This window comes from Phascolarctos cinereus, unplaced genomic scaffold, assembly GCF_003287225.1.
Source record: "Phascolarctos cinereus isolate Bilbo 61053 unplaced genomic scaffold, phaCin_HiC Scaffold_4;HRSCAF=312, whole genome shotgun sequence".
Classification (NCBI taxonomy): Eukaryota; Metazoa; Chordata; class Mammalia; order Diprotodontia; family Phascolarctidae; genus Phascolarctos; species Phascolarctos cinereus.
In genome coordinates this window covers 224,875,479-224,901,141 of record NW_027555847.1, presented here as the reverse complement: position 1 = coordinate 224,901,141, position 25,663 = coordinate 224,875,479, and the positions used below count along the sequence as shown (strand labels likewise).

At 38.6% G+C, this 25,663-nt stretch overlaps 1 protein-coding gene across 3 annotated transcripts in view; it reads left to right on the top strand.

The window, feature by feature from the left end:
* RADIL (Rap associating with DIL domain) overlaps window positions 1–25,663 on the top strand; it is a 115,001-nt gene that overhangs the window by 64,559 nt on the left and 24,779 nt on the right. For all 3 annotated transcript variants that reach the window (XM_078152933.1, XM_021008421.2, XM_078152932.1), the window contains 3 exons: window positions 2,080–2,240; window positions 7,157–7,269; window positions 25,275–25,512. In XM_078152933.1, coding sequence (XP_078009059.1) covers window positions 2,080–2,240; window positions 7,157–7,269; window positions 25,275–25,512 — 512 coding nt within the window. The remainder of the gene's footprint in view (window positions 1–2,079; window positions 2,241–7,156; window positions 7,270–25,274; window positions 25,513–25,663) is intronic.

Below are 25,663 nucleotides of genomic sequence, written 5' to 3'. Positions count from 1 at the left end.
TTGATCCAGCAATAGCACTTCTAGGGCTATATCCCAAGAGATAAAACAAATGGGAAAAGGACCCGCATGTACAAAAATATTCATAGCAGCTCTTTTTGTGGTGCCAAAGAATTGGAAATTGAGAGGCTGCCCATCAATTGGGGAATGGCTGAGCAAGTTGTGGTATATGAATGTAATGGAATACTATTGCGCTATAAGAAATGATGAACAGGCTGACTTCAGAAAAACCTGGAAAGACTTGTATGGTCTGATGCTGAGTGAAGTGAGCAGAACCAAGAAAACGTTGTACACAATAACAGCCACGTTGTGTGATGACTAATACTGATAAACTTAACCCTTCCCAGCAATACAAGGATCTAAGACGGCTCCAGAGGCCTTGTGATGGAAAATGCTATCCACATCCAAAGAAAGAACTATGGAAGTTGAATTGCTATTTTTTTTCTCTTCTGTTTGGTTTTGTTTCCTCTTTCTGATGGTTCCTCCTATTGGTTTTAATTTTTACTTATAACATCACTAATGTGAAAATATGTTTAATAAGAATGGAAATGTATAGCCTATATCAGATTGTGCTGATTGGGGAGGGTGATGGGGAGAAAAATTTTAAACTCAAAAGCGTATGGAAGTGATTACTGATAAATCAAAACAAATTAAGAAAATTAAGAAAAATTTAAAAATTAAAAAAATAAATTAAAAAAAGATTACTCTTTGATGTTTACCTTTTTATGCTTCTCTTGACTTTTCTGTTTGAATATCAGGTATTCTATTCAGCTCTGGGCTTTTCATCAGGAATGCTTGAAAGTCTTCTATTTCACTAAATGTCTATTTTTTTCTTTCTGAAGAGTTACATTTAGTTTTGCTGAGTAGGTTATTCTTGGTTGTAAAACTAGATCCTTTCTCTTCCAGAATATTGTATTTCAAGGTCTGCATTAGTGGTGACTATTAAATCTTGTGTGTTCCTGACTTGTGGCTCCTTAGTAGTTGAATTCTTTGTTTCTAGCTGTCTGAAGTATTTTTTCCTCAACCAGGAAATTCTGAATTTTGACTATAATATTCCTGGGAATTTTCATTTGTGGGTTTCTTTCAGGAGGTGACTGATGGATTTTCTACTCTGCCCTCTGGTGCTAAGATAGCTAGGCAGTTTATTTTTATGATTTCTTGAAATATGATGTATCAGCTCTTTTTTGTAGCTTTCAGCTTTCTAAATTGTTTTAAATTATATTTGTAAATTTATTTTCTAATTTAGTTGTTTTTCCTGAGGTATTTTACATTTTCTTCTATTTTTTCAGACTTTTTGCTTTGTTTTATAATTTTTTGATGTCTCATAGAGTCATTAGCTTCCATTTGGCTAATTCTGATTTTTAAGAAGTTATTTTCTTCAGTAAGATTTTGTATTTGTCCAAACTCTGGCTTTTCTCATTTTTTCCTCTACTGCTCTCATTTGGTTTTTAAAATAATTTTGTAGCTCTCTTTAATCTCTTATTTTAACTATTCTGGGAATTCTTATTGGACTGTGTCCAAGCTACATTATCTTTTTCTTTGAGGAATTGCTTGTAGATGTTTTAATGTCATTCTGTTCTTCTATGTTGTTGTCTTTAGCTTCCCTGTTACCAAAATAACTTTATGGTGTGATTTTTTTTTTCTTTGCTCATTCTTCCGGCTTACTTCTTTATTTTGGACTTTGTTAGTGTTGGGCACTGCAGACTTTCAGGGGGGATGTCAGGCCTGAGTTTCTGTCATTTTACATCCTTCTGTTTTCTCAGCTCAGGCTGGAGGCCTGCAAGCTTTAGTGCTCCTAGAGTGGTGTGATTTGGGGCAAGATCTATTCATTGCCCTGCTAATCTTAGCTCTATAAATTCCTGACTCAGCTTGAGTCTCTTAGCTTGTCCTTATTTTAAGAGTTTTAGTGGGTTGCTGTTGGACTCAATCATAGTTAGACTGCTGGAAAACTCTGTTCATTCAGAGTAACTGACCAGCTCCTCTTTGGTCTAGGACCCTTTCACAGGTTATACTATCACTACAGGCTTACATTCAGAGCTGAATTTTAACTAACCATTCTTCTCCCTCCTTGTATTTCATTAGCCAGGATCCTGTCTCCCTTTCCCGTCTCACCATTGCTGACCTACTGCCAGATCTCCAGCATATTCTTTTCTGGATGTCTAACTCCATTGAGCTCCTTTACTTTGTCCAGCAGAAATCTCCACTTTACATCCAGAGCATGGAAGAGGAGCTAGATGTCAGAGGTATGATTTTTCTGTTATTGTTTGACACTGATTGGGCAGCTTTAGTTTGATATCACCTTGACTGAGTGGCCCCATTCCCAGGAGGAATTTGCTCAGTGGACAGATTCTGGAAAAAGGGAGGACTTCCCTTTGTGCCCACTGTATGCATAATGTAGGAGTTTTCTTATATGGAACCAAAAGACATTCCTATCAACTCTGCTCTAATAAAAATAATCATTTGAGTTAACTATATACCATCTTTCTCACAGAATCATAAGCATGCTAAGCCTGTTATTTATCATCATAACATATTCATTTTTCGATTGTACAAAATAAGACATAGAGGGCAGCTAGGTGGCACAGTGCTCTGGCCTTGGAATCAGAAGGACCTGAGTTCAAATGCGGCCTCAGACACTTAACACTTACTAGCTGTGTGACCTTGGGCAAGTCACTTAACCCTGATTGCCTCGCCGAAAAGCAAAAAAAAAAAAACCAAACAAACAGCAAAATAAGACATAGAGAACTAAAGTGTGATACAGCTATTGAAATTCTGAGTATCCAAACTGCCGTTGACTTCATTGTGCCCTCAGTGTGTGTATACAGCTGAATATCCCTGAGAGAAGTCAACAGAGCCCATCTTAGAGAACCCAGTAAAAACAAACAAACCCTGAGTGCTCGGCGTGCCATACATAGACACTCTGTAGGATCCTGGATAGCTAAGTACCTGATAAAGGAACAGAACTGTTAAAAATAACCTCAGTTTTTGCAACCTTGTAGCTGAGAGTCCAGCTCTGTACAGTGGGTACCAAATAGAAACAAATTTTGTAACAGAGAAGATCAACCTGTTCATGGCAGAATCATCAGGTGGGCAGTTGAGGGCGTTCTGCCTGGAGCCCTTTGGAAGCCACGGTTTGGAGTAGAGACTGCATAGACAAGGGAAGGTGGCAGATCATCTGCTTGTGGAGAGTTTGCTGATTTCTCTTGGTAGAGCCTATGTCTCAGGTGCATTCCCTTAGACTTGCACACCTAGCCTGTAAAATGGGTAGAAGAAGAGCCATGTTCAGAGAGATCTAGGTCAAGTTAAATGCCAGCTAGAGAGTTGTTCCAGGCTTTCTCACTCTTGAGCTCTGCTAACCTCATTTTCCAGCCTGTGGGAAAAATCTGAGGAATGGCAAACTAGTTTACTTGGGGACAGGATTGTTCTTTGGAAGAGGCTTTTGGGAGGTGAAAAGGCTGGTGTGGAGGAAATAATCACTCTAGTCAAGTGGGAGGTGACAGATCCTAGTTACTATGAATGGCTAGGACTAACCAGGCTCCCCCTTAGTATGTTATGGTTTCTTAGTAGTTTATTTTCTCTTTTTACTTGTAGTCAAGGAAGAGAGACCTTACAGCATTCTGGAAGGCCTCCAGGACTTTGGTTATCTAGGTTTCCAATATTGATATGATATGAGAGGAGGGGAGGGCATTCTTCCCTGATGAGAGTTTAAAAAAAGTTATTTTCCCACAGGCTGAAAAAATGTAGGGGGCAACTAGGTGGTGGCCTCAGACACCTACTAGCTATGTGACCTGAGGCAAGTCACTTAATCCTGTTTACCTCAGTTTCCTCGTCTGTAAAATGAGCTGGAGAAGGAAATGGCAAACCACTTCAGTATCTTTGCCAAGGAACCCCAAATAGGGTTGCAAAGAGTCAAGACATTACTGAAATGACTGAGCAACAAAAAATATATAGTGCCGATGTATAGTTTGGCCAATGGGCAGTGAAATGGTAGAATGTTTCCTCATACTTAGACACAGGTCCTTTAAGTTTTTTGAGAAAATCTGTTGAAGGACTTTAAGCTTGGGCAACCACTCAGGTAATGTCTTTGTAGTCCTATGAAATAGTTTCTGCCTTTTTGTCCCTTCTCTTGGGGAGGTCCAGCCCCTTGGAGATTCTGTCTAGTGACCTGGCATCCTTAGAATTTGCCCTGCCTACTTTATGAAGAGTATTCCACTTCAGCTTGCAACATCAATAGACATTTAATATTCTTCATATCTTTAGGAGTTCTTATTTTGTCAAAGACCATCTGGCCCCCTTGGGAATAGGTTACTCTCAGAGACCCCAGTTCCAAAGGAGATACCAGTTGGGGCCTTCACATGCAAGAGCATCTGGAGCAGTGTCCAACTCAAGAAAATCTATAAAACCCCAGATTGTTAAGAAGGACTTGATGAAATATTTGTGGGAGTGTTATTTAGGTACGTTAGATCCAAATTAGGGAGACAGTCTTGTAACATTGGGAAAGTTGATAGCATTCCTTCATATCCCATCATAAGCTTTGGGAACTGGATTCCTTTTCTCTTTCACACTTCAAATTCATAAACTTTTACACTAAATTTCTCTTTGATAGTCCTCTTCTTATTGGTATTCTGCAAGACACAATAACATAGGACAGGGCTCTTGAAATGATTTTTGGTTGGCCTGCTCCTGGGTTTTCCCTTTTCTTACTCAAAGAGTTAAATGGTGGATTTTTTTGGATATGTGGTTTGCTGTTTTTCATGGAAAAAGGATGTCTTCATAAAACTGAGGAGCCAGTGATTTAGTGCAGAGAAAAAGGTCAGTTTCTTTAGTCAATTTTTTTGTCTGAATTGCCACCAAGAGAAGAAAACCATAAATACATCTCAGGGAGATAATTCTTGGGTTTATGGCTTGAATAGAGTTTAGATCTTTATAGACTGTTAGCAACTTGCCAGTCTTATCATTTGACCCTCAACTCTCACACTTAGTAAGGAAAATTGTAGAATAAGGGAAGCTTTTGGGCATGAAAATAGACTGGTGGGAAGCAGAGGCAGGATTTTTGAAAAACAAATAAATGTTATGATAATAGCAGACTCCAAAGAGCTTAGAAGGAAAAATAACAACAAGAGGGCAAAGGAAAGGTTAAAATCAGCATTTTAGCCTCTTGACCCACAGGAAATATCTGTGAGAAGAATTTTAAAAACAAAGATGTCATGTCCTGAGAGAGTTTAAAATACCGTTTTTTACAACCTAAAAAAGTTACCTAAAGTGTTAGTCTGAAACTTTTGTAAGAAGGAGCTCTTATTTTACATACAGGTACATAAAAGAAAGAGATTCATCACGTTGTTTATTTTATATGTTTCTGGCACATTCATTTTATATTTTTAGGCTTTTCTGGATCACTCTTTAGCCCTTGGTGCCGATTTATTCAGGCACTCAGAATTAGTCAGTTCTCACATGTAGGTAGCCCAAACAATTGGTCATAGCCTGTGAACAGAAAGCAAGATTTGTCCTAGTCAGTGTCTCTGGGAAGCTAGTATAGACTGTAGATGCATAGCAAGTGACATGTTTGTCATCTTAGAGTATGCATGAGGTTATCTGATTGGTTTAGAAAGCAAGAATACAGTGAAGATTCTTTGAAATGCCTGGCACACTAATAATGAATATATTTAAATGAAATGATCTGTGTTTCTCTGAAAATCCCTGAGATAAATATTTATAATTAAGCTGTTAATTTTGTTAGATCCAGCTCTTTTAGCCTTCTTATCTGCTCCTTTGACACCTCATAGTTATACAGTGGCTTTTGAATTGAGTGTCTTAGAAAGTCTTTCAGGACAGAAAAACATAAGTTTATGGAATTTAAATAGTAAACAGTTTACGTTTTATATCCAGGAGTATGTTGGCCTCTATTTATACCATATTCTATGGCGTATGAGTCCTGTACTTTAGATTATTGGAATGCTGGACTCACACTTTCAAATAGGTTATTTGTACTTATACTATCTAGCAAGAAATATGAATTTATCATCATTCTGCAGGATTGGTTTATGTAATTAGGTGAGGTGAAGACCAGCAGAAGGGTTACTGCAGATGGGATTTAAATACCCTACCAGCAGGATGTTAACAACCAAGTAAGCGAGCAGCAGCAGAACTGCAGCAGAAATCTGACAGGAGACGGTTGCCGGCTGTACCTTTGTGGGAAAGCTCAGTTGGATAATGGAAAGGAATGTGCCATTTGGCTGCACAGGGAAAAACCAAGGGTGGGGCTGGTTTGGCAAGCTTGACAGTACTTTAGCTCCCTGGTGCCTTCGTGTGTGCTGAGTGAATAAACAGTGCTCTGCAGAGCTGTTGGAATGAGCTTTCAGGCTTAGGGATGAGGAGAGGTCATCAGTATCTACTCTGGGATGAAAGTACTGTGGGAAGGAAAACAGCAAGATCCGGATGCACATGGGATAGATTGAGTGTCCGTTAATATTTTAATAGGCCAGGCTTTGATTGTTCCTTGCTGACCACTTTATGCAGTATTCTTTTTTATTATCCAACACTAAGTAAGGTAGAGTTTTAGTTCTTCATTGGTGTTCTGGTTTAAGTGATTAAAGAACAGAATAGTTCCAAGGATCCTGTTGCATATTTGACTTGAGAGCTGCCAGGAAAGAGCAGGAAGAGCCTTGGTTTTGCTTCTGATGCTCCTACTAACTCTTTTTGTTATGTTGGGAGCATCACGTGATTTGGGGAGATGCCATTTCCCTTCTGAGAAGTAGAAATAACATCATCTGCTAAAACCTATGTGACAGAATATAAATAAAAGAGAGGTTCCCCCACTTCATTTATTTTAAAAAATATTCTAATTTGAAAGATTTGGTGGTTTCTTTTGAAACCTTTCGTTGTGTCTTTTTGGCAGTGTTTCTCCTGATTTGGGGTTAAAATCTGTTTTGTCCCTTACCCACTAGTGGGGTGATCTCATTACAAAAAATGCATGAGGTACAGATGGTACCCTATTTTGTTTACAATTTGCCTGTTAGTTTCTTCTAACAAGCTGATACAAATTTGGTTTGGTCTGATTGTGGCCAAAACCACTTTCAGCCCAGAATTCTTTTTGACTAGCTGTAGACTTGTTTACCCTTCCTTTCCTGTCCTTACACTGTGTGTTGCTGTTTCCTCTTAGGTTCTAAGGAGTCACTGTTTTCTTCAACCATCACAGCCAGTGAGGAAGCCATGACAGTTTTAGAGGAGGTGATCATGTATACATTCCAGCAGTGTGTGTATTACATCTCTAAGGTATTGTCGGCTCATTTCAACTTCATGAGAGTTGAGGTTCTCCATTGGGTTGTATAGGATATCTTCTTAACTTGTGTCCATCGTGCAGACAAAAATTTGAGACACAGTAGTAATTATGGAGAGAATAACCTAATAACAAAGTCTTTATGGCCTTGAAACTAACCTGGAGACTTTTCTCTCCATTCAGAAACCCTCTTTCTTCTTAATCTCTTATGACAAAATTGAATCAGGGGCAATGATCAGTTATACTAATTCTACTAGGACTCCTTTAGGCAACAAAGAAAGAAACAGACTTTACTTCTCTTCCTGATCTTTTATCTCCTGTCCCTCCCCCAAAACCCTTATTGATTTGTGTTCTCTTGTTAGATCCTAACATGTGTTTCCTCTTTCCAAAGTTATGACATGCTCTTTAGTTTCAGTGCGTGAATGATTTTAAGAAGCATAAAGCATGAATGAAGCAAAGATTGATTGGTTGATCTAGTTATGAATCCAGACCTATAAATGACCTATGTCCTTTTGCTACTGTAGCAATAGGACAAGGACATTCTTGATAGTGTCCTATACAGGACGTATTTTTTGATGAAATTGAATTATTTGATCTGGAGTCAGTCATAGTTTTCTTTATAGTTGATCCTATTCAAGCAAAACTTCAGAGGGGAAATTAATTGACTGTAGTCACCTATCTTTTGGAAAGAAACATTTATTCAGCCACATTCCTACCACCCCCCAACATCTTCAACCCTCCACAAGAATCTTAATCCCACTTTATGTTAATGAAGAATCCATTTTGTTATCTGTAAACAAACTAATGACCCTCCATTTATACCCATGAATTTACTATCCCTTTGTGGCTCAGTGTTTCTTTGATTCCAGGAAATTTCCCAAGTTCTATGGGGTCATAGACTTATAGAACTCTAGAGTTGGAAGGGTTTTCAGAGATCCAAGTCATGGCCACTCACTGCACCAGTTGGAATGAGAGTTCTTTGTGTGATTTTTGAGTTTTAAAATGGGAAAAGAGATTTGATCTGTTTCTCCTACACATTTCAATTCCTACATTTGACAGCAAATGCTTCTACAAATGAGTGATTATGTGGTAACCCAGGATCCACGCTGGAGATAGGAAGAGGAGGAATCCAATAGGCAAGACTCATGTGTAGAAGAGATACATTAAGAGAATATTCTAAACAGTTGGCTAGAGGCCAGAGCAGGATGCTGCCATGTTCCCAATCTGTGTCCAGACTAGGGTGATGATAAACCAGTTCCCTCAAAGATGGCTTCCCAACTTTCTCTTTTTTATATAAGGAAAGTCCCATTTCTTTTTTAGAGATGATCCTTCATTTAAGCGGGTAGGAGGATGGGGATTGCTGGAGAGCGAGGTGTTATCTGCCACTTTATTTCCAGATCTATTCTTTGAGATCTTTGAGCTCAGTAATTGGTTAAAGAGGATGAAAGTATGGGACTGGAATAATTCCTACTTTACTTAAGGTTAACTACAAAGGAGGATGTGCAAGATCTAATGAAATGTAATAGATTTTGCTGTAACTCTTTATTTTAACTATGTGAATCTTTGTTTAAAGTGTGTTTCTTGCAAACAACATGTTTGATTCTACTTTCCTCTTCTCTTTTATGGGTGAGTTTATCTCATTCAAAGCTTTGATCTTTAATTACATATTTATTTTTGTCCTGTTCTGTTATACCATACTCTGTGCTTAATGCAATTTACCTCTGTTTCCCTGACTCTTTTCTCTTTTCTTTGCTTAGATACCAGTCACAGGATCTTACCTTTCTTTCTCTTTCTTTCTCTTTTTTGTCTCTCTTCTTTCTTTTTCCTTTTTTCTCTTTCTTTCTCTCTCCTTTCCTTCTTCCCTCATTTCCTCTCTCTCTTCCTTCCTGTCTTCTGTACCCTGTCCACTCCTTCTCTTGTTTTCTAGTTTTCTTTTTCTTTCTTTCCCTCCCTTCCATAGCAGATGACCCTCATTTCACTGAGACTGACATCTTCCAAAGTAACTTTCTGTAATCTGGAACTGTGCCCAAAGGGCTATCAAACTGTGCATACCCTTTGATCCAGCAATACCACTACTAGGTCTGTATCCCAAAGAGATCATAAAAAAGGGAAAAGGACCCATGTGTATAAAAATATTTATAGCAGCTCTTTTTGTTGTGGCAAAGAATTGGAAATGAGGAGATGCCCATCAGTTGGGGAATAGCTGAACAAGTTGTGGTATATGAAGTTGTCGTGTAAGAAATGATGAGCAAGCAGATTTTAGAAAAACTTGGAAAGACTTAGATGAATTGATGCAAAGTGAAATGAGCAGAACCAGGATAACATTGTGCGATGACCGACTTTGACAGACTTAGCTCTTCTCAGCAGTGCAGTTATCTAAGACAATTCCAAGGGACTAATGATGGAAAATGTTGTTGATGTCCAGAGAAAGAACTATGGAATTTGAATGCAGATCAAAGCATACTATTTTCTCTCTCTCTTTTTTGTTTTTTTCTTTCCTGTGGTTTTTCCATTTTGTTCTGATTCTTCTTTCACAACATGACTAATGTGGAAATATGTTTAATATGATTGTACATGTAAGCCTATATCAGATTGCATGCCCTTTTGGGGAGGATAGGGAGGGAGAAAAAGATTTGGAACTCAAAATCTTGTAAAAGTGAATGTTGAAAACTGTCTTTGCATGTAACTGGAAAAAATAAAATACTGTTAAATGGGGAAAAACAAAGTAACTCTCCTATAATCCTTCCTCCTCTTCTCCTTTTAAAATTGTTATGCTCTCTCTCTTCCTTATCACTTGTCTTAGAAGATGAACTACTTACTGCTTACTGAAGGCATTTTATTTTTTTTTAAATTTATTTATTTATTTTTAGTTTTCAGCATTCACTTCCACAAGATTTTGAGTTCCAAATTTTCTCCCCATCTTGTCCCTCCCCCACCCCAAGATGGTGTGCATTCTGAATACTGCTTCCCCTAATTTGCCCTCCCTTCTATCACCCCCCCCACTTCTCTTATCCCCTCCCCCTTCTGTTTTCCTGTAGGGCAGTATAGATTTCCATACCCCATTGCCTGTATATCCTATTTCCCAGTTGTGTGTAAAAACAGTTTTAACATTTGTTTTTAAAACTTTGGATTCCAAATTCTCTCCCTTCCTCCCTCCCCACCCACCGTCATTGAGACAGCAAACAGCTTGATATAGGTTATACATGTGTAGTCATGCAAGACACTTCCATAATAGTCATGTTGTGAAAAACTGACTATGTTTTCCTTCATCCTATCCCACCCCTCATTTATTCTGTTCTCTCCTTGAGAGTCCCTCCTCAAAAGTGTTTGCTTCTGATTACCCCCTCCCCAAATCTGCCTTCCTTTCTATCATCCCTGCCTTCCTCCTGTTTTCCTGTAGGGTAAGATAGATTTCCATACCCAATTGAGTGTGTACATTTTTCCTTCCTTAACCAAATTTGATGAGAGTAAGATTTACTCATTCCCTCTCCCCTCTCCCCTCTTCCTCTCCACTGTAAAAAGCTTTTTCTTGTCTGTTTTATATGACATAATTTACTCCATTCTACCTCTCCCTTTCTCCTTCTTCCAGTATAATCCTCTCTCACACCTTTACATATAAATATATATTTTCCCTCCAACTACCCTAATACTGAGAACGGTCTCATGAGTTACAAATATCATCTTTCCATGTAGGAATGTAAACAGTTCAACTTTAATAAGTCCTTTATGATTTCTCTTTCCTGTTTACCTTTTCACGCTTCTCTTGAGTCTTGTATTTGAAAGTCAGATTTTCTATTCAGCTCTGGTCTTTTCATTAAGAATACTTGAAAGTTGTCTATTTCATTGAATTTCTATTTCTTCCCCTGGAGGATTATACTCAGTTTTGCTGGATAGGTGATTCTTGGTTTTAATCCTAGCTCCTTTGACCTCTAGAATATCATATTTCAAGCCCTCTGATCCCTTAATGTAGAAGCTGCTAAATCTTGTGTTATCCTGATTGTGTTTCCACAGTACTTAATTGTTTCTTTCTGGCTGCTTGCAATATTTTCTCCTTGACCTGAGAACTCTGGAATTTGGCTATAATATTCCTAGGAGTTTTCCTTTGGCAATCTCTTTCAGGAGGTGATCGGTAGGTTCTTCCAGTTTCTATTTTACCCTCTGGTTCTAGAATATGAGGGTAGTTTTCCTTGATAATTTCTTTCTTTCTTTCTTTCTTTCTTTCTTTCTTTCTTTCTTTCTTTCTTTCATTCATTAGGCAATTGGGGTTAAGTGACGTGCCCAGGATCAGATAATTTCTTGAAAGATGATGTCTAGGCTCATTTTTTGATCATGGCTTTCAGGTAGTCCAATAATCTTTAAATTATCTCTCCTGGATCTATTTTCCAGGTCAGTTGTTTTTCCAATGAAGTATTTCACATTGTCTTCTATTTTTTCGTTCTTTTGGTTTTGTTTTATAATGTTTTGATTTCTTATAGAGTCATTATCTTCCATTTGCTCCATTCTAATTTTTGAAGACGTATTTTCTTCAGTGAGCTTTTGGACTTTCCATTTGGCCAATTCTGCTTTTTAAGGCATTCTTCTCCTCATTGGCTTTTTGGACTTTTGCCATTTGGGTTAGTCTGTTTTTTAAGGTGTTATTTTCTTCATTATTTTTTGGGGTCTCCTTTAGTAAGCTGTTGACTTGTTTTTCTTGCACCACTCTCATTTCTCTTTCCAGTTTATCCTCTACTTCTCTTTTTGCTTTTCGAAACCCTTTTTGAGATCTTCCGTGGCCTAGGAACAATTCATATTTTTCTTGGAGGCTTTGATTGTAGGAGCTTTGACTTTGTTGTCTTCTTCTGATTGTGTGTTTTGATCTTTTTTTGTCACCATAGTAAGATTCTGTAGTCTGAGGGTTTTTTGCACTGTTTGCTCATGTTCCCAGCCAAATACTGGATTTTTTAACTCTTTGTTAAGGTAGGGTTCTGCTTCTAGTGTGGAGAATGTACTGTCCTAAGCTTCAGGGGTTTTGTACAACTATTTTCAGAAATACTTTTAGGGACCATCAAAGGCAAGATGTGTACTCCTTTCCTGGCCTGTGCTGTGGTGTATGAGTGACCACAAGCACTCTATTCTGCCTTTGAGCTGTGAGGAGGATTCCTTCTCCACTGTCACCACAAGCTTTACCACGCCATACTCCTCCTACCCCTGGGACTGCCACCTGGGACTGCAACCCAGATCCAGACATTGGCAAAGCGAGAGAACCTTGCCTCAGCACCAGCAAAGAGATCCCTGCAATTCCCCTCTGATCAGCCACTTAATCCCCTCACCGTTTGTAGGCCGAGAGCTCCAAAAGCAGCCACTGCCGCAGGGCTGCACCAGGGCTGGGTCAAGACCATGTTCCTCTCTCACCCAGGTTATACAGACCTTTCCCACTGACCTTCTAAGTTGTCTTTGGTGTTTATGGATTGAGAAGTCTGGAAACCACCACAGCTGCCAGTGATTCAGCCCCCTGAGGCCTGCTCCAGGTTTGCTGAGGCCTGGTCTTGAACTGCGTGACCCATGCTGAACTGCGCTTCTCTCTCAGCCTGATGCAAGAGACCTTTCCAATCAACTGTCCAGGTTGTCTTGGGCTGGAAATTTGTTTCACTCTGTCTTTTTATGGGTTCTGCTGCTCTAGAATTTGTTTAGAGCCATTTTTTGCAGGTATTTGGAAGGGTTTAGGGGAGAGCTTAAGCAAGTCACTGCTTTTACTCCACCATCTTGACTCTGCCACCTGACTAAAGGCTTTTTAACCTCTGTGGCCTTGAACACATTCCTTCTTTACTCCTCCCAAGATTTTTATTCCAGCAATTAATTCTCTCTCATATATCTTTTGTCCGTCTGTGTCTCCTGCAACTCTCTCTCCTACTTTGTCTTCGCCTCTTCCTTTTCTGTTTCCCTATTGAGTTAAATGCATTTCTGTACCAAACTCTATATGTATGTGTACACACAAACTGTTTTGACCAGTTCAGATGAAATTTAGGTTCAAGGGTTTCCTGGTCCCTCGATCTTCCTCCCTGTTTGTTTCATCTTAAACTTACTTCAATTATGTGAGATAAGTTCTATACCCTTCTTTCACAGTGTATTCCTTTTCCTCATTTCCTTCTCTTAAATTAATCAAAACATAACAAAGCCATTCCCTGGACTGCTATCTTATTTAATTCCCTTTGTGATTCCAGATGACATTAGGATTCTTGAGAAGGGGACATTTTTATTATTTCCCTCTATTAGGATATTAATCCTTGTTTAGTTATTTCTTATTGCACGCGCATATATTCCATTTTATGTTGCTTTTTGAGTCCTGCATTTCAAAGTTTCCACGCAGCTCTGGTCTATTTAGAAATCCTTTATTTTATTTTTAAAAAAATAACTTCCCCATCATAAAATTATACTGTTTTATTTGTTAAGTTATTATTAATTGTAAGCCTATGTCTTTTGCCTTCTAGCATGTTATTTTTCCATGTTCTGTGTTCTTTTACCAGCTATCTGCTATATCTTTGTGATCCTGTCTATGGTTACATGGTACTGAAACTTTCTTTCTGGCTTCTTGTATACTTTTTCTTTGACCTTGAAGCTCTGAATTTTGGTTATGATGTTCCTGGGAGTTTTTATTTTGGGGTTTCTTTCAGGAGGTGACTAGTGGATATCTTTCTAGTTTTACATTGCCCTCTGGTTCCAATAGACCTGGGCAGTATGCTTTCATAATTTCTTGAAATATGTTTAGGCTCTTTTTTCTTTTTTGGTCACAGCTTTTCAGATAGTCCAGTCATTGTTAAATGATTTTGCAATTAAGATATTTTATTCTCTTTTTTCAGTCTTTTGACTTTGTTCTAATATTTCTTTTTGGTTTATTCAGATTCTTCAAGACTTCTGTTACTTAAGTAAGGTCTTGTACCACTAACCTGTGCTAAGTTGTTAATTCTCTTCCCACTCACATCTTTCCTTTGAAATTCATTTTTCTTTCAGTTCTTTGCCTAGACATTCTTATTTTTAAGCTTTTTTTTCTAGCTTAAAAAAACTTTATTTCTTTTAACAATTCTAGTTGACTGTGTTTTTATTTGAAGTTTTGCGTAAAGATGTTTTAGAGTCATTCTCTTAATCTGGGTTTATGTCTTGAGCGTCTGTGTCTCCCTAATAACTCTTTATTGTGAGAATCTTTTTTAAAATTCATTCTTCCACTTTTGTTTCCCAAATTGAACTTCGTATTAGGACTTGGTTCTTGGGCCTGGGTGATACAACTGTAGGCTTGCCCTTGGTTGGCACTCCAGTAGGCTGCCCCACAGGACCTCTGTGTTAACTACATAGCTGCTCCTGTTCCTGCTGTTGCTCCTTTTCAGTATGCACTCAGGCCTTCAACCACTTCTTGCTCTGGTGGGAAGCTGCAGGTCAGCTACCCCAAGCATTGGTCTCGATCAGTGGCCCAGTTCTGGGGTCAGAGCAGCAGAGCTGCCAGTTGGCTCCTGTTCCTGCTTTTTACATATTGTTGGATCTGTCCCTGGTGGGTCTTCAGCTGCTTCTCATCCTAGTACATAGCTTTAGTTGGAAGGCTCTTGGCTAGATCCAGTCCTCAGTGCTTTCAGACCTTTATCTCCTTGTGCTGATCTAGACAGGAAAAATGACTAAAGAGAAAAATGAAAACAAGCAAATGAAACTGCATCTGTATAAAGGATAGTAGTTAAATATGTGTGTGTATAAATCATTATAGCTCCCTCTTAGTTGCTTGTCCAGTGCCTGGAAAGTGACCATGAATTTATTCTTTTAATTTTATTCTTTCAAGTGAGGACCAAAGGTCTTATGGAAATGTTATAGTTTTTTTTCCCTCAAGGATGAGGGCTCTAAAAAGGGGAGAGAGAGGGACAATAAATTTCTAATATAAAAAAAAAATTTTTAACCACAAAAAACTGAGCAAAGGGAGAAAGTATTATATGTTATGTAATATATATATGTATATAACATGCATAAATGTATATAGGTATGTATACACTTCCTAATAAATAATATCAGCTCACTGATATTATTTACTGATTTGATTATGATTTTCATTCCCCAATGGGAGAGAGGCTGGTTTGCAGTTAGGAAATTTGCTCATAGAAATCTTGAGACAGTCATAATTTAATGGGTCCTTCACCAAGATTATGTATTTTAGTCTCCTTTGTAACTACATTAAGCAGCAGTTTGGGGAAAATATTTTCAGAGGTGAAACACATTTTGGAAGAAATTGGATCCTGTGAGGTTGAGGATAGTAAATTGTTCTTCCTTTCTGGATCCATTCATAATGGGAAGAGATAATAGATATGTGATGGTATGTTATTGCTTTGGCCAGTAAGTTCAAATTTCATTACTAAGCCTCTTCCATTTCTCTGGCCACACCCAAGCTATGATCTGTACCCATTTGAGACATTCTTTTTCTGCAACAAAGTATCTTGAATCTTGTACATATCAGCCAGCTTCCTGAATAATGTACATAATACTGCTTTACAAGTAACCAGGACCTCAGCCTGGGAAATCAGAGTTACAGAGTTTAGTTGTATAGCACGGTGTCTAGACAGACCACCTAGGAATATAGATGTGCAGCAGTGGTGACCACTTTCACTATCAATACTGTCACAAATTTCTCAACTCTCGATTGTCTATTGCTATAGCAGAGGCAGCAGCTGCTAGAGTAGCTTTTGTTCTGCCTCCTCTTGGGTCTAATAGTTTAACTTTAATTTCTGCTAGATATTTTTGAATAGCAAAGAACTGGAAATAAAGGGGGTACCTATCAATTGGGGAATCACTGCATGAATGTAATAGGATATTACTATACAGTAATTATTATATATGACAAAATGGATGGATTCAGAGAAACCAGAGATGATCTGTATTAATTGATGCAGAGTGAAGTGAGTGAAACCAGGAGAACAGTTTATACTTAACAACAAAATGATTTTTCTTGGAACTAGAAATAAATTGCAGGAGAGAAGTCCTAATTCCTCTCTTCCTGTTCCTGTCCCTCTTTGTGTCCTGTCTAGGTGTCCATCTGTCAAAAAGGTAGCAAGCCAAAAAAAACCCTCTTCTTTCTCGAGCCAAGTCCAAGGGCACTTTAGCATCCAGGGTAGGCTGTGGAGCATCTTGTACACAGAGAACAATCAAAAATTGACAGACCTTACTGTGATAAACCTGTTTTTATTTGTTCAAGTTTTCCATTCTTAGGAACCATGCAGAGGTAAACATTTAGTTTTAGTTGGCCAGGCCTCTGGCAGAGGCATATCTCCATCTGGAGGAGCTTCTCAGCAGGAGTATTGAAGGACAGAAGGAAATTATGAAGCTCTTGAATCCGCGTGGAGTTGAGTTTTCTCATTTAAACCAGGTTTCTGGACCAGCTGGCTCTCTTAAGGAGTTGTTATTGGATTGAGTCCTGAGTATCTAACCCACTTAGGGAAGGGATAAAAGGGCTTGCTTTTAGTAGTCCTTAGGAAAGAAATTTCATTGCCTGAATTTCTTTACCAGGGAGATAGATTGGAAATATAGAAATTAGGTCTCATTTGACTGGGAAGAAACATGTTTCCATGAAAAGTGTAGTTAAAATTTATACTGTGACTTGGCTTCACCTGATTATAGGAATTAGGGTTTTTACTTTTTGATTCACATGTAAATTTTTTCCCTTTCTCCTGATTCCTTTGGGGTACCAATCAAGAGACTGGGCTCTGGGGATACAAAGACAGATTCAGATGGTATCTGCCCTCAGGGAGCTTAAATTCTGTCAGGGGAAACAATGTGGATAAATGTAAGGGTAGTAAAATAAATAAGGTCATTTGGTTGGGGGTATCATGATACCTTTCTTTTCTTTCCTCCATAGTACCTTAATTGAATACCATTTATACCAACTGATAATAAAACATAGTTGTTCTTTTCTTTGTTTGCTCTGTGGCATAGACTCTGGTGGATTTCTTATTTGTTTTGTTTTTTTCTTTTTAATAGTATTGTTTTTCCATTTACATGTCATGTACACGCCAAGACAATTTTTAGCATTCATTTTTACAAGATTTTGAGTTCCAAATTTTTTCTCTCCCTTCCTCTACTCCTCTCTTCCTAAAATGGTAGGCAATTTAATATAGGTTATGCATGTGCTATCATGGAAAACAAATTTCCATATTAGTCACAGTTGTGAAAGAAGAAACAGATCAAAAGGAAAAAGACCATAAAAAAGAATAAAGTAAGTAAAAAAATGTGCTGTGATCTGCATTCAGAGTCCATCAGTTCTTTATCTGGATATGGATAGCGTTTTTCTTCATGATTCCTTTGCACTTGTCTTGGATCATTGTGTTGCTGAGAAGAGCTTAGTCTTTCATAGTTGATCATCCCGCAATGCTGCTGATACACGGGTACAATGTTCTCCTGGTTCTGCTCACTTCACTCAGCATCAGACCATATAAGTCTTTCCAGGTTTTTCTGAAGTCAGTCTGTTCATCATTTCTTTGCGTAATAGTATTCCATTACATTCATATACCACAACTTGTTCAGCCATTCCCCAGTTGATGGGCATTCCCTCAATTTCCCATTCCCTGCCACCACGAAAAGGGCTGCTATAAATAGTTTTGCACTTGTAGGTCTTTTCCCTTTTTTTGTGATCTCTTTGGGATACAGACCTAGAAGTGATATTGCTAGATGAAAGGGTATGCACAGTTTGGTTGCTTTTTGGGCATAATTCAAATTGCTGTCCAGAATGGTTGGATCAGTTCACAAGTCCACCAACAGTGAATTTACTGTCCCACGTCCTCTCCAACATTTATAATTTCCCTTTTTTTGTCACATTAGCCAATCGGATAGGTATGAGGTGGTACCTCAGTTGTTTTAATTTGCATTTCTTTAATGAAAGTGATTTAGAGCACTTCTTCATATGCCTATTACGTATTATATAGCTTTGATTTCTCTGAAAACTGCTTGTTCATATCCTTTGACAGTATCAATTGGAGAATGACTTGTATTCTTATGAATTTGACTGTTTTCTATATATTTGAGAAATTAGGCCTTCATCAGAGATGCTTGCTTTAAAGATTGTTTCCCAGCTTTCTGCTTTCCTTCAAATTTTGGTTGCATTGGTTTTGTTTGTACAAAAGCTTTTTTAATTTAATATAATCAAAGTTATCTATTTCACATTTTATAATGCTCTCTATCTCTTGTTTGGTCATGAACCTATAACTTACTTAACTTCTCCTTTAAGAATTTGGATGCTATACCACTTGGTGCATATATGTTTAGTATTATTGATATTACTTCTTTGTCTGTGGCAGGGCTTTTTAAACTTTTTTTGCTTACAGTAGTATTTGTTAGCATTGTGTTGCCTGAGGGCATGCACTGTGCAAAGTGTGCATGCTTTGTGTTCAGAACTAAGGGTGCTATGTAGTTGTACGATGCAACGTGGGCAAGCACTGGATTTATTACAGGTTTGATTTTGAATTAAGTTTTGGTCATTGCAAGTTCAGAAACCTTTAACTGTTGCCAAATTTTTCATGACCCACAGTTTAATAAGCCCTGGTCTGTAGTACCTTTTAGCAAGATGCAGTTTCTTTCCTTATCTCTTTAATTAGGTCTATTTTTGATTTTCCTTAGAGATCATGATTGCTACCCCCCCCCTTTTTTAACTTTAGCTGAAGCTTAGATTCTGCTCCAGCCCCTTTCTTTTACACTGTGTGTGTGTCTCTGCTTCAAGTATGTTTCTTGTAAACAACATTGTAGGATTCTGGTTTTTTTATATACTCGGCATCCATTTCCTGTTTTACGGGAGAGTTCATCTCATTTACATTCACAGTTATGATTACTAATTGTGTATTTCCCTCCATCCTATTTTTCATCCTTTTTGTCTTCTCTCTCCTTTCACCCTTTCCCCTCTTTGACAGTGTTTTGTTTCTGTCTGCTACCTCTTCTGTCAGTCGTTTTATGTCATTCCCTCAAATTCACCATATACCCTTACCCTCTGTCCATGTACATTCTTTCTAGCTGTACTATTAGTGGTATAATTTTTAAGAATTACAAGTATCATCTTCCCATGTATGGATGTAAACAGTTCAGCTCCATTGAATTCCTTGTGTTTTCTTTTCCCTTTTTCCCTTTTTAGGCTTTCTTAAAAATGCTTTATTTTAGATTACATTGTTTATCTATTGTTTTTATTTTGGGATCTCTTTCCTGAGGTGATCAGTGGATTCTTTCAATGCCCATTTTGCCCTCTGCTTCCAGGATACCGGGGCAGTTTTTCTTGATAATTTCTTTTTTTGTTTGTTTTAATTTTTCTTAATTTTATTAATTTATTTTGACTTATCAGTAATCACTTCCATATGCTTTTGAGTTTAAAATTTTTCTTCCCCCTTTCTCCCCACCACCCTCCCCAAGACGGTGCACAATCTGATATAGGCTATACATTTACATTCCTATTAAACATATTTTCACATTAGTGATGTTGTAAGTAAAAATTAAAACCAATAGGAGGAACCACCAGAAAGAGGAAACAAAACCAAACAGAAGAGAAAAAAAAATAGCAATTCAACTTCCATAGTTCTTTCTTTGGATGTGGATAGCATTTTCCATCACAAAGGCCTCTGGAGATGTCTTAGATCCTTGTATTGCTGGGAAGGGTTGAGTTTGTCAGTATTAGTCATCACACAACGTGGCTGTTATTGTGTACAATGTTCTCTTGGTTCTGCTTACTTCACTCAGCATCAGACCATACAAGTCTTTCCAGGTTTTTCTGAAGTTAGCCTGTTCATCATTTCTTATAGCGCAGTAGTATTCCATTACATTCATATACCACAACTTGCTCAGCCATTCCCCAATTGATGGGCAGCCTCTCAATTTCCATTCTTTGGCACCACAAAAAGAGCTTCTATGAATATTTTTGTACATGTGGGTCCTTCTCCCATTTGTATAATCTCTTTGGGATATAGCCCTAGAAGTGCTATTGCTGGGTCATTGATAATTTCTTGAAAGATGCTGTCCAGGTCCTTTTGATTATGGCTTTCAGGTAGTCTAATGATTCTCACATTATCTTTCCTGGGTCTATTTTCTAGGTCAGTTGTTTTTCCAGTGAGGTATTTTATATTTTCTTCTATTTTTTCCTTCTTTTGAATTGGATTGATTCTTAATGTCTCATAGAGTTATCACCTTCCACTTGCCCAATTCTAACTTTTAAGGAATGGTTTTCCCCAGTTAGTTTTTGTACTTCCTTTTCCATTTGGCCAATTGTACTTTTTAGGGAGTTGTTTTCTTCAGTGGACTTTTATGTCTCCTTTTCCATTTGGCCGATTCTGGTTTTTAAAGTCATTTTCTTTTTCCAAGCTGTTGACTCTTTTTTCATAATTCTCTTGCATCACTCTCATTTCTTTTCCCAGCTTTTCTTCTGCCTCTCTTAGATGATGTTTATGTTCCTTTTTGAGCTCTTCCATAAGTTCTTTCTGGGCTTGAGACCACTTCCCGTTTTTCTTTGGGGTTTTTCCCAAAGGTGTTTTGACATTGTTGTCCTCTTCTGAGTTTGTGTCTTGGTCTTCCTTGTCATCATAATATTTTCTATGGTCACATTCTTTTTTTGTTGTTTTTTGCTCATCTTTTTTGGCTTTTTTTCCTTTCTTTTAAATTTGAACTCTGCTCCCAGGTTGACAGGGGCACTGGCTTCTTGTTCCAGTTGATGCAGGCCCTGGCTGTTTACCTAGTGCTGTACTGATGTTGCCCTGAGGCTCACAGGGGACCCTCGTGTCTGGTGCTGCCCTGAAGGGGTGGGAGATGGGGGTCACTGGCACTGCTGGAGGCCATAGGGGTCTGGCAGCTTACCTGGTGTGGGTCTGGGGCTCTGGTGCTAGTGTCTGGTGGGGTGTTTCTGCAATTCCCCAGGGCTACGCTGAAGCACATGGAGGTCTGGCTGCTGGAAGCTGCCTGTTTGCCTGGGGCTGTGCTGAAGCATGTGGTGGTTCTTGGAGCTGGAGTCTGTGGGTTCCCTTAGCTATCTATGCTGAGGCATGTGAGGTGTCCTAGTGTTAGCATTTGCCTGCTCCACCATACTGGGGCTCAGGATGTCCCACTGCTTTCCTGAGGTGGGGCTTGCTGCTGGCTTGTTGAGATGCTTCCTGTCCTGGTCTGTGTTCCCTTTTTGCCCAAGTAAGACAGACCTTTCTTGATGATCTTCCAAGTTTCTTGGGGCTAAAAGATTGTTTCACCTCATCTTTTTGCTGGTTCTGCTGTTCCAGTATTTGTTTTGAGGCACAGTTTTATGGTTGTTTGGAGGTGAATATGGGAGAGTTAGGGTGATTTATTACTTACTCTACCATCTTGGCTCCTGAAAGTCAAAACCTGACTGGTAGATTTCTTAGTGATGTTTTTTTCCTTTGAAATCAGGTAGAACATGTTGGTATTTTCTTACACTTCTTTTTCCATTTCTCCAAAAGAGCTGCTTGGCTGGGGTCACAAGATTACCAAAAGTGCTGAACAAATTTTATTAATAGCAGAGGTTCCCAGAGTGGGTGATACTGTCTCCTAGAGGGCTCTGGAATGATCCAGGGGGGTACTAGTAGCTTCATGTGCAATTGGGGGGGCTTTAAATAAAAATAAGGGGGCAATGGAAGCATAAGGAAAGAAGAGAAGATAGGAAAATTTTGAAAAGCTGTTGTACATGTTTCCTCTGTTGTGTAAGAGAGTAAAATCTTATTATTTTACATTATTTAGCAAATAAACACACAAAATGCAAGTTATAACCAATCAGTAGTCAAGTACACAGACAGGTCTTAACAAGTAAGTGTTGGCAGGCAAGCATGTTGTGCATTGTCAGGAAGTCCAGCATGCATCAGCAGGAATATGTGCATGTAATGACTTGTTTATAATATGATACTATATGGTTACATGATGCAATATTGAGTCATCAAAATTCAATGCAGGAAAATACCACAAATTTACAATAAATTATTAAATTTAAGATGTGTCATTTAAAAAATTTTTAAATTTTTTTGAAATGACACAAATTTTTTAAAAATGTTAAAGGGTTAAAGATTTCTAGGGTGGCACTGAGCAATTTTTTTTTTAAAAGGGGGCAGTGGGCCAAATAAGTTTGGGAACTTCTGAGTAGAACATCAAAAAACTCAAAAATTAATCAGTAAAAATTTATTAAGCACCTACTGTGTGCCAGCCACTGTGCTGAGCTCTGGAGATACAAAGTGGCAAAATGCAGTACCTGTCCTCAAGTAGCTTACAGTCTAACGAAGGAGACAACGTGCAAACAAATATATACAATGCAAGCTATACGTAGGATAAATAGGAAATAACTAACAGAGAGAAGGCACTGAAATTAGAGGACATTAGAGAAGAGTTCCAGTAAAACATGGGATTTTAGGTGGAACACTGTCAACTGGGCCGGAACTGGTGATGGGTGACAAGACCCAAACAAAGCAGGCTAGAGATGGGAGAGTCAGGAATCAAACAGAAGTTTAATTTCAAAGTGAGGAAAATGCTTTCAAGTGGAAGTCCTCTTGAGAACAAGGGCTTATGGCTTATGACAAGGGTAGGATTTTCAAGCATGAAAACACAAAAACACAGATATTCTTAGGTTTTGAGTAGAAAATTCCCACTTTGGCATTTTTGGGGACAGTACAGGCATTCTTGGGTCCTGTGGGAACAGTCTCTAAGTTATTAGAATCATTTTTTTTTTGCGGGGCAATTGGGGTTAAGTGACTTGCCCAGGGTCACACAGCTAGTAAGTGGCATGTGTCTGAGGCCAGATTTGAACTCAGGTCCTTCTGAATCCAGGGCCGGTGCTCTATCCACTGTGCCACCTAGCTGCCCCAAGTTATTAGAATGATTGAGCCTTGTGATTGCTTCAAGTTTAAAGGATCATTGAGCTTTGTGATTATTCATTGTGGTACAGAACCAGAGTTAATGTGGTGGGAATAGGAATGCAGCAACTGGTTTGTTTCACTTAGAAGTTACAGGTGCAGGGATTGTTCAGTGTCAGGAGATGTGATTGATCACTTTCTGCTGCAGCATGTCAGCTGCAGTACCAGCTCTCAGGTCCCTGGGAAATAGGAAAACTCTAACAAGTCTAAATAGTTAGTATAATATCAAAGCAATACAAAAATTACATGATTTTGCCAGAGAGTGAGATCATCCAGAGGGTGAGTGCAAAGGATTGTTGTTATGCCAAGCTCAAGACACAGCTTGCTTACTAGGCCTTAGCTCTGGAAGACATGGTGTCTCCTAATATCTTGACTACATAGAGGAAGCCAAGGAGGTCAGTGGGCAGAGTTTGAGGAGGAAGACCTTATGGGACAACCAAAAAAAAATGTCCAGAGTGGAGAAATGGAATATCTTGTTCATAGAAGAGCCAGATGGCCAGTGTCACTGGATGAAAGGGTATATGGTGGGGAGTAAGATGTAATAAGACGAGAAAGGTAGGAGGGGGCTAGGTTATAAAGGTCTTTGAATGCCAAATAGCATTTCGTATTTGATCCTAGAAGTGATAGGGGATCCGCTGGAACTTATTGAATAGAGGATGTGACAGGGTCCTACCTATGCTTTAGGAAAAATCCCTCTGGTGGCTGATTAGAGGATGGACTAAAGTAGGGACAGACTTGAGGTAAGAAGACCCACCAGTAGGCTGTTGAAGTAGCTTAGGCATTCATGTTAAGGAAGCTTGCATTGAGTGGTATAAGTGTCAGAGGAGAGAAAGGATATGTATGAGAGATGATATGAGCTAAATTCTATAACCAAATAAGCTACTTCTTCATTGGTGTAGTATTTTTCTAAGCAATGTTGTATGGAACTTCCATACTTTTGATGACATAAATGTTTTCTCCATCCTCTCTTTAGTATTAGACTTTATCCCCTCAAGCAAGCCACATGGTATCCTATGCCTACTTTGAGTCTTGTTGATCAAATAGATAGCCTCTTGACAGGGATTCAGTGTTGGAAATAACAACTTGTCTCATTTTATTAATTGTTCATGCCAGATGAATAGTGAAAGAGCAATAAAACAGCATTTATTTTTCTACTGATATACCTCATGAGGGGAGGACAGGCTAGTAAGAATTTCATTTAGGTTACTCAGTTCAGAGTACTTATTTATATGGTTTGGTTCAACTCAGAGTAGAAGTAAATGCTTCTGTTTATCCCAGGATTATAACATTGTAATTAGAAATTAATCTTGGGAAATCCCATTTAAGTACGCTCTTTTTTTCCCCTGGAAAGTCAGACTTAGATCCTTCTCTCCTGTCATGACCACTAGTGGAATAGTATCTAGTCCTTTTCCCAGAATCCATCTCTCTGTAGTGCTAAATCTATGATTTATTTTTCTGAATTCCATCTCTCAGTCTATCAATATGCATTTATTAAACGATTGCTGTGTGCCAGAATGTGCATGGTGCTGCGGATGCAAGAACAAAGAAGGAAATAGTCCCTGTTCTCAAGGATTTTATAGTCTAAATGAGAGAGAGGAGTATGTATGTACAGCACACACACACACACACACACACACACACACAGAATAATAGCTAGTATTTATATTGCATTATATAGTATTTAAGGCTTGCAGAGTGCTTTTCAAATATATATCTCATTTTATCCACATAACCAGCCTGGGAGGTAGGTATTATTATTGTCATCATCATCATCCCCATCTTATAGATGAAGAAACTGAGACTGAGATTAAGTGACTTGCCCAGGTCACACAGCCACTAAGTATCTGAGGAAGCATTTGAACTTCAGTTTTCCTGACTCCAGGTCCCAGCATTCTATCTACAATACCATCTATCTACATTATGTACAATTATATGGTTAAATATAAGTAGTTTGGGAGTGAGAACACTAGAAATTGTGTGTGTCGGAGAGGGAGGGGGTGAATCAGGAAAGGTTTCATGCAGAAAATGGTGCTTGAGTTGATCTTTGAAGAAATTTAAGGTTAGGCTAAATCTCAATGGTTTGTTCATAGGCAAGTTGAAAAAGTTGCTTATGTTTCTTCTCCCCTCTCTAGTCTCTGTACGTCTCTCTGCCCATTCTACTGGAGTGTATCCCTTTCCAGAATGAGAACCGAGAAAGTTGGTGTTCAGCCCCACAACTGCCTGAGGAGCTCCGACGTATTGTGTCCATCTATCAGGCCACCTTGGACCTCCTCCGGCAGTATGAGGTTCACCCAGAGATTGCCTCCCAGATGTTTGCCTACCTCTTTTTCTTCTCCAACACGCTACTCTTCAACCAGCTCCTGGACAAAGGTGAGGTGGGGTATGAGAGGGTCTATTCCCCCCAAGGGTATTTAATCTCTTTTTTTCCCTCTTAACCTGCAGACTTTGAACCTTTGAACAATAAGGAACCATCACAAGAAAATATTAATGAGAAGTGTCTTCTTAACCCGTAGCCTTTTCA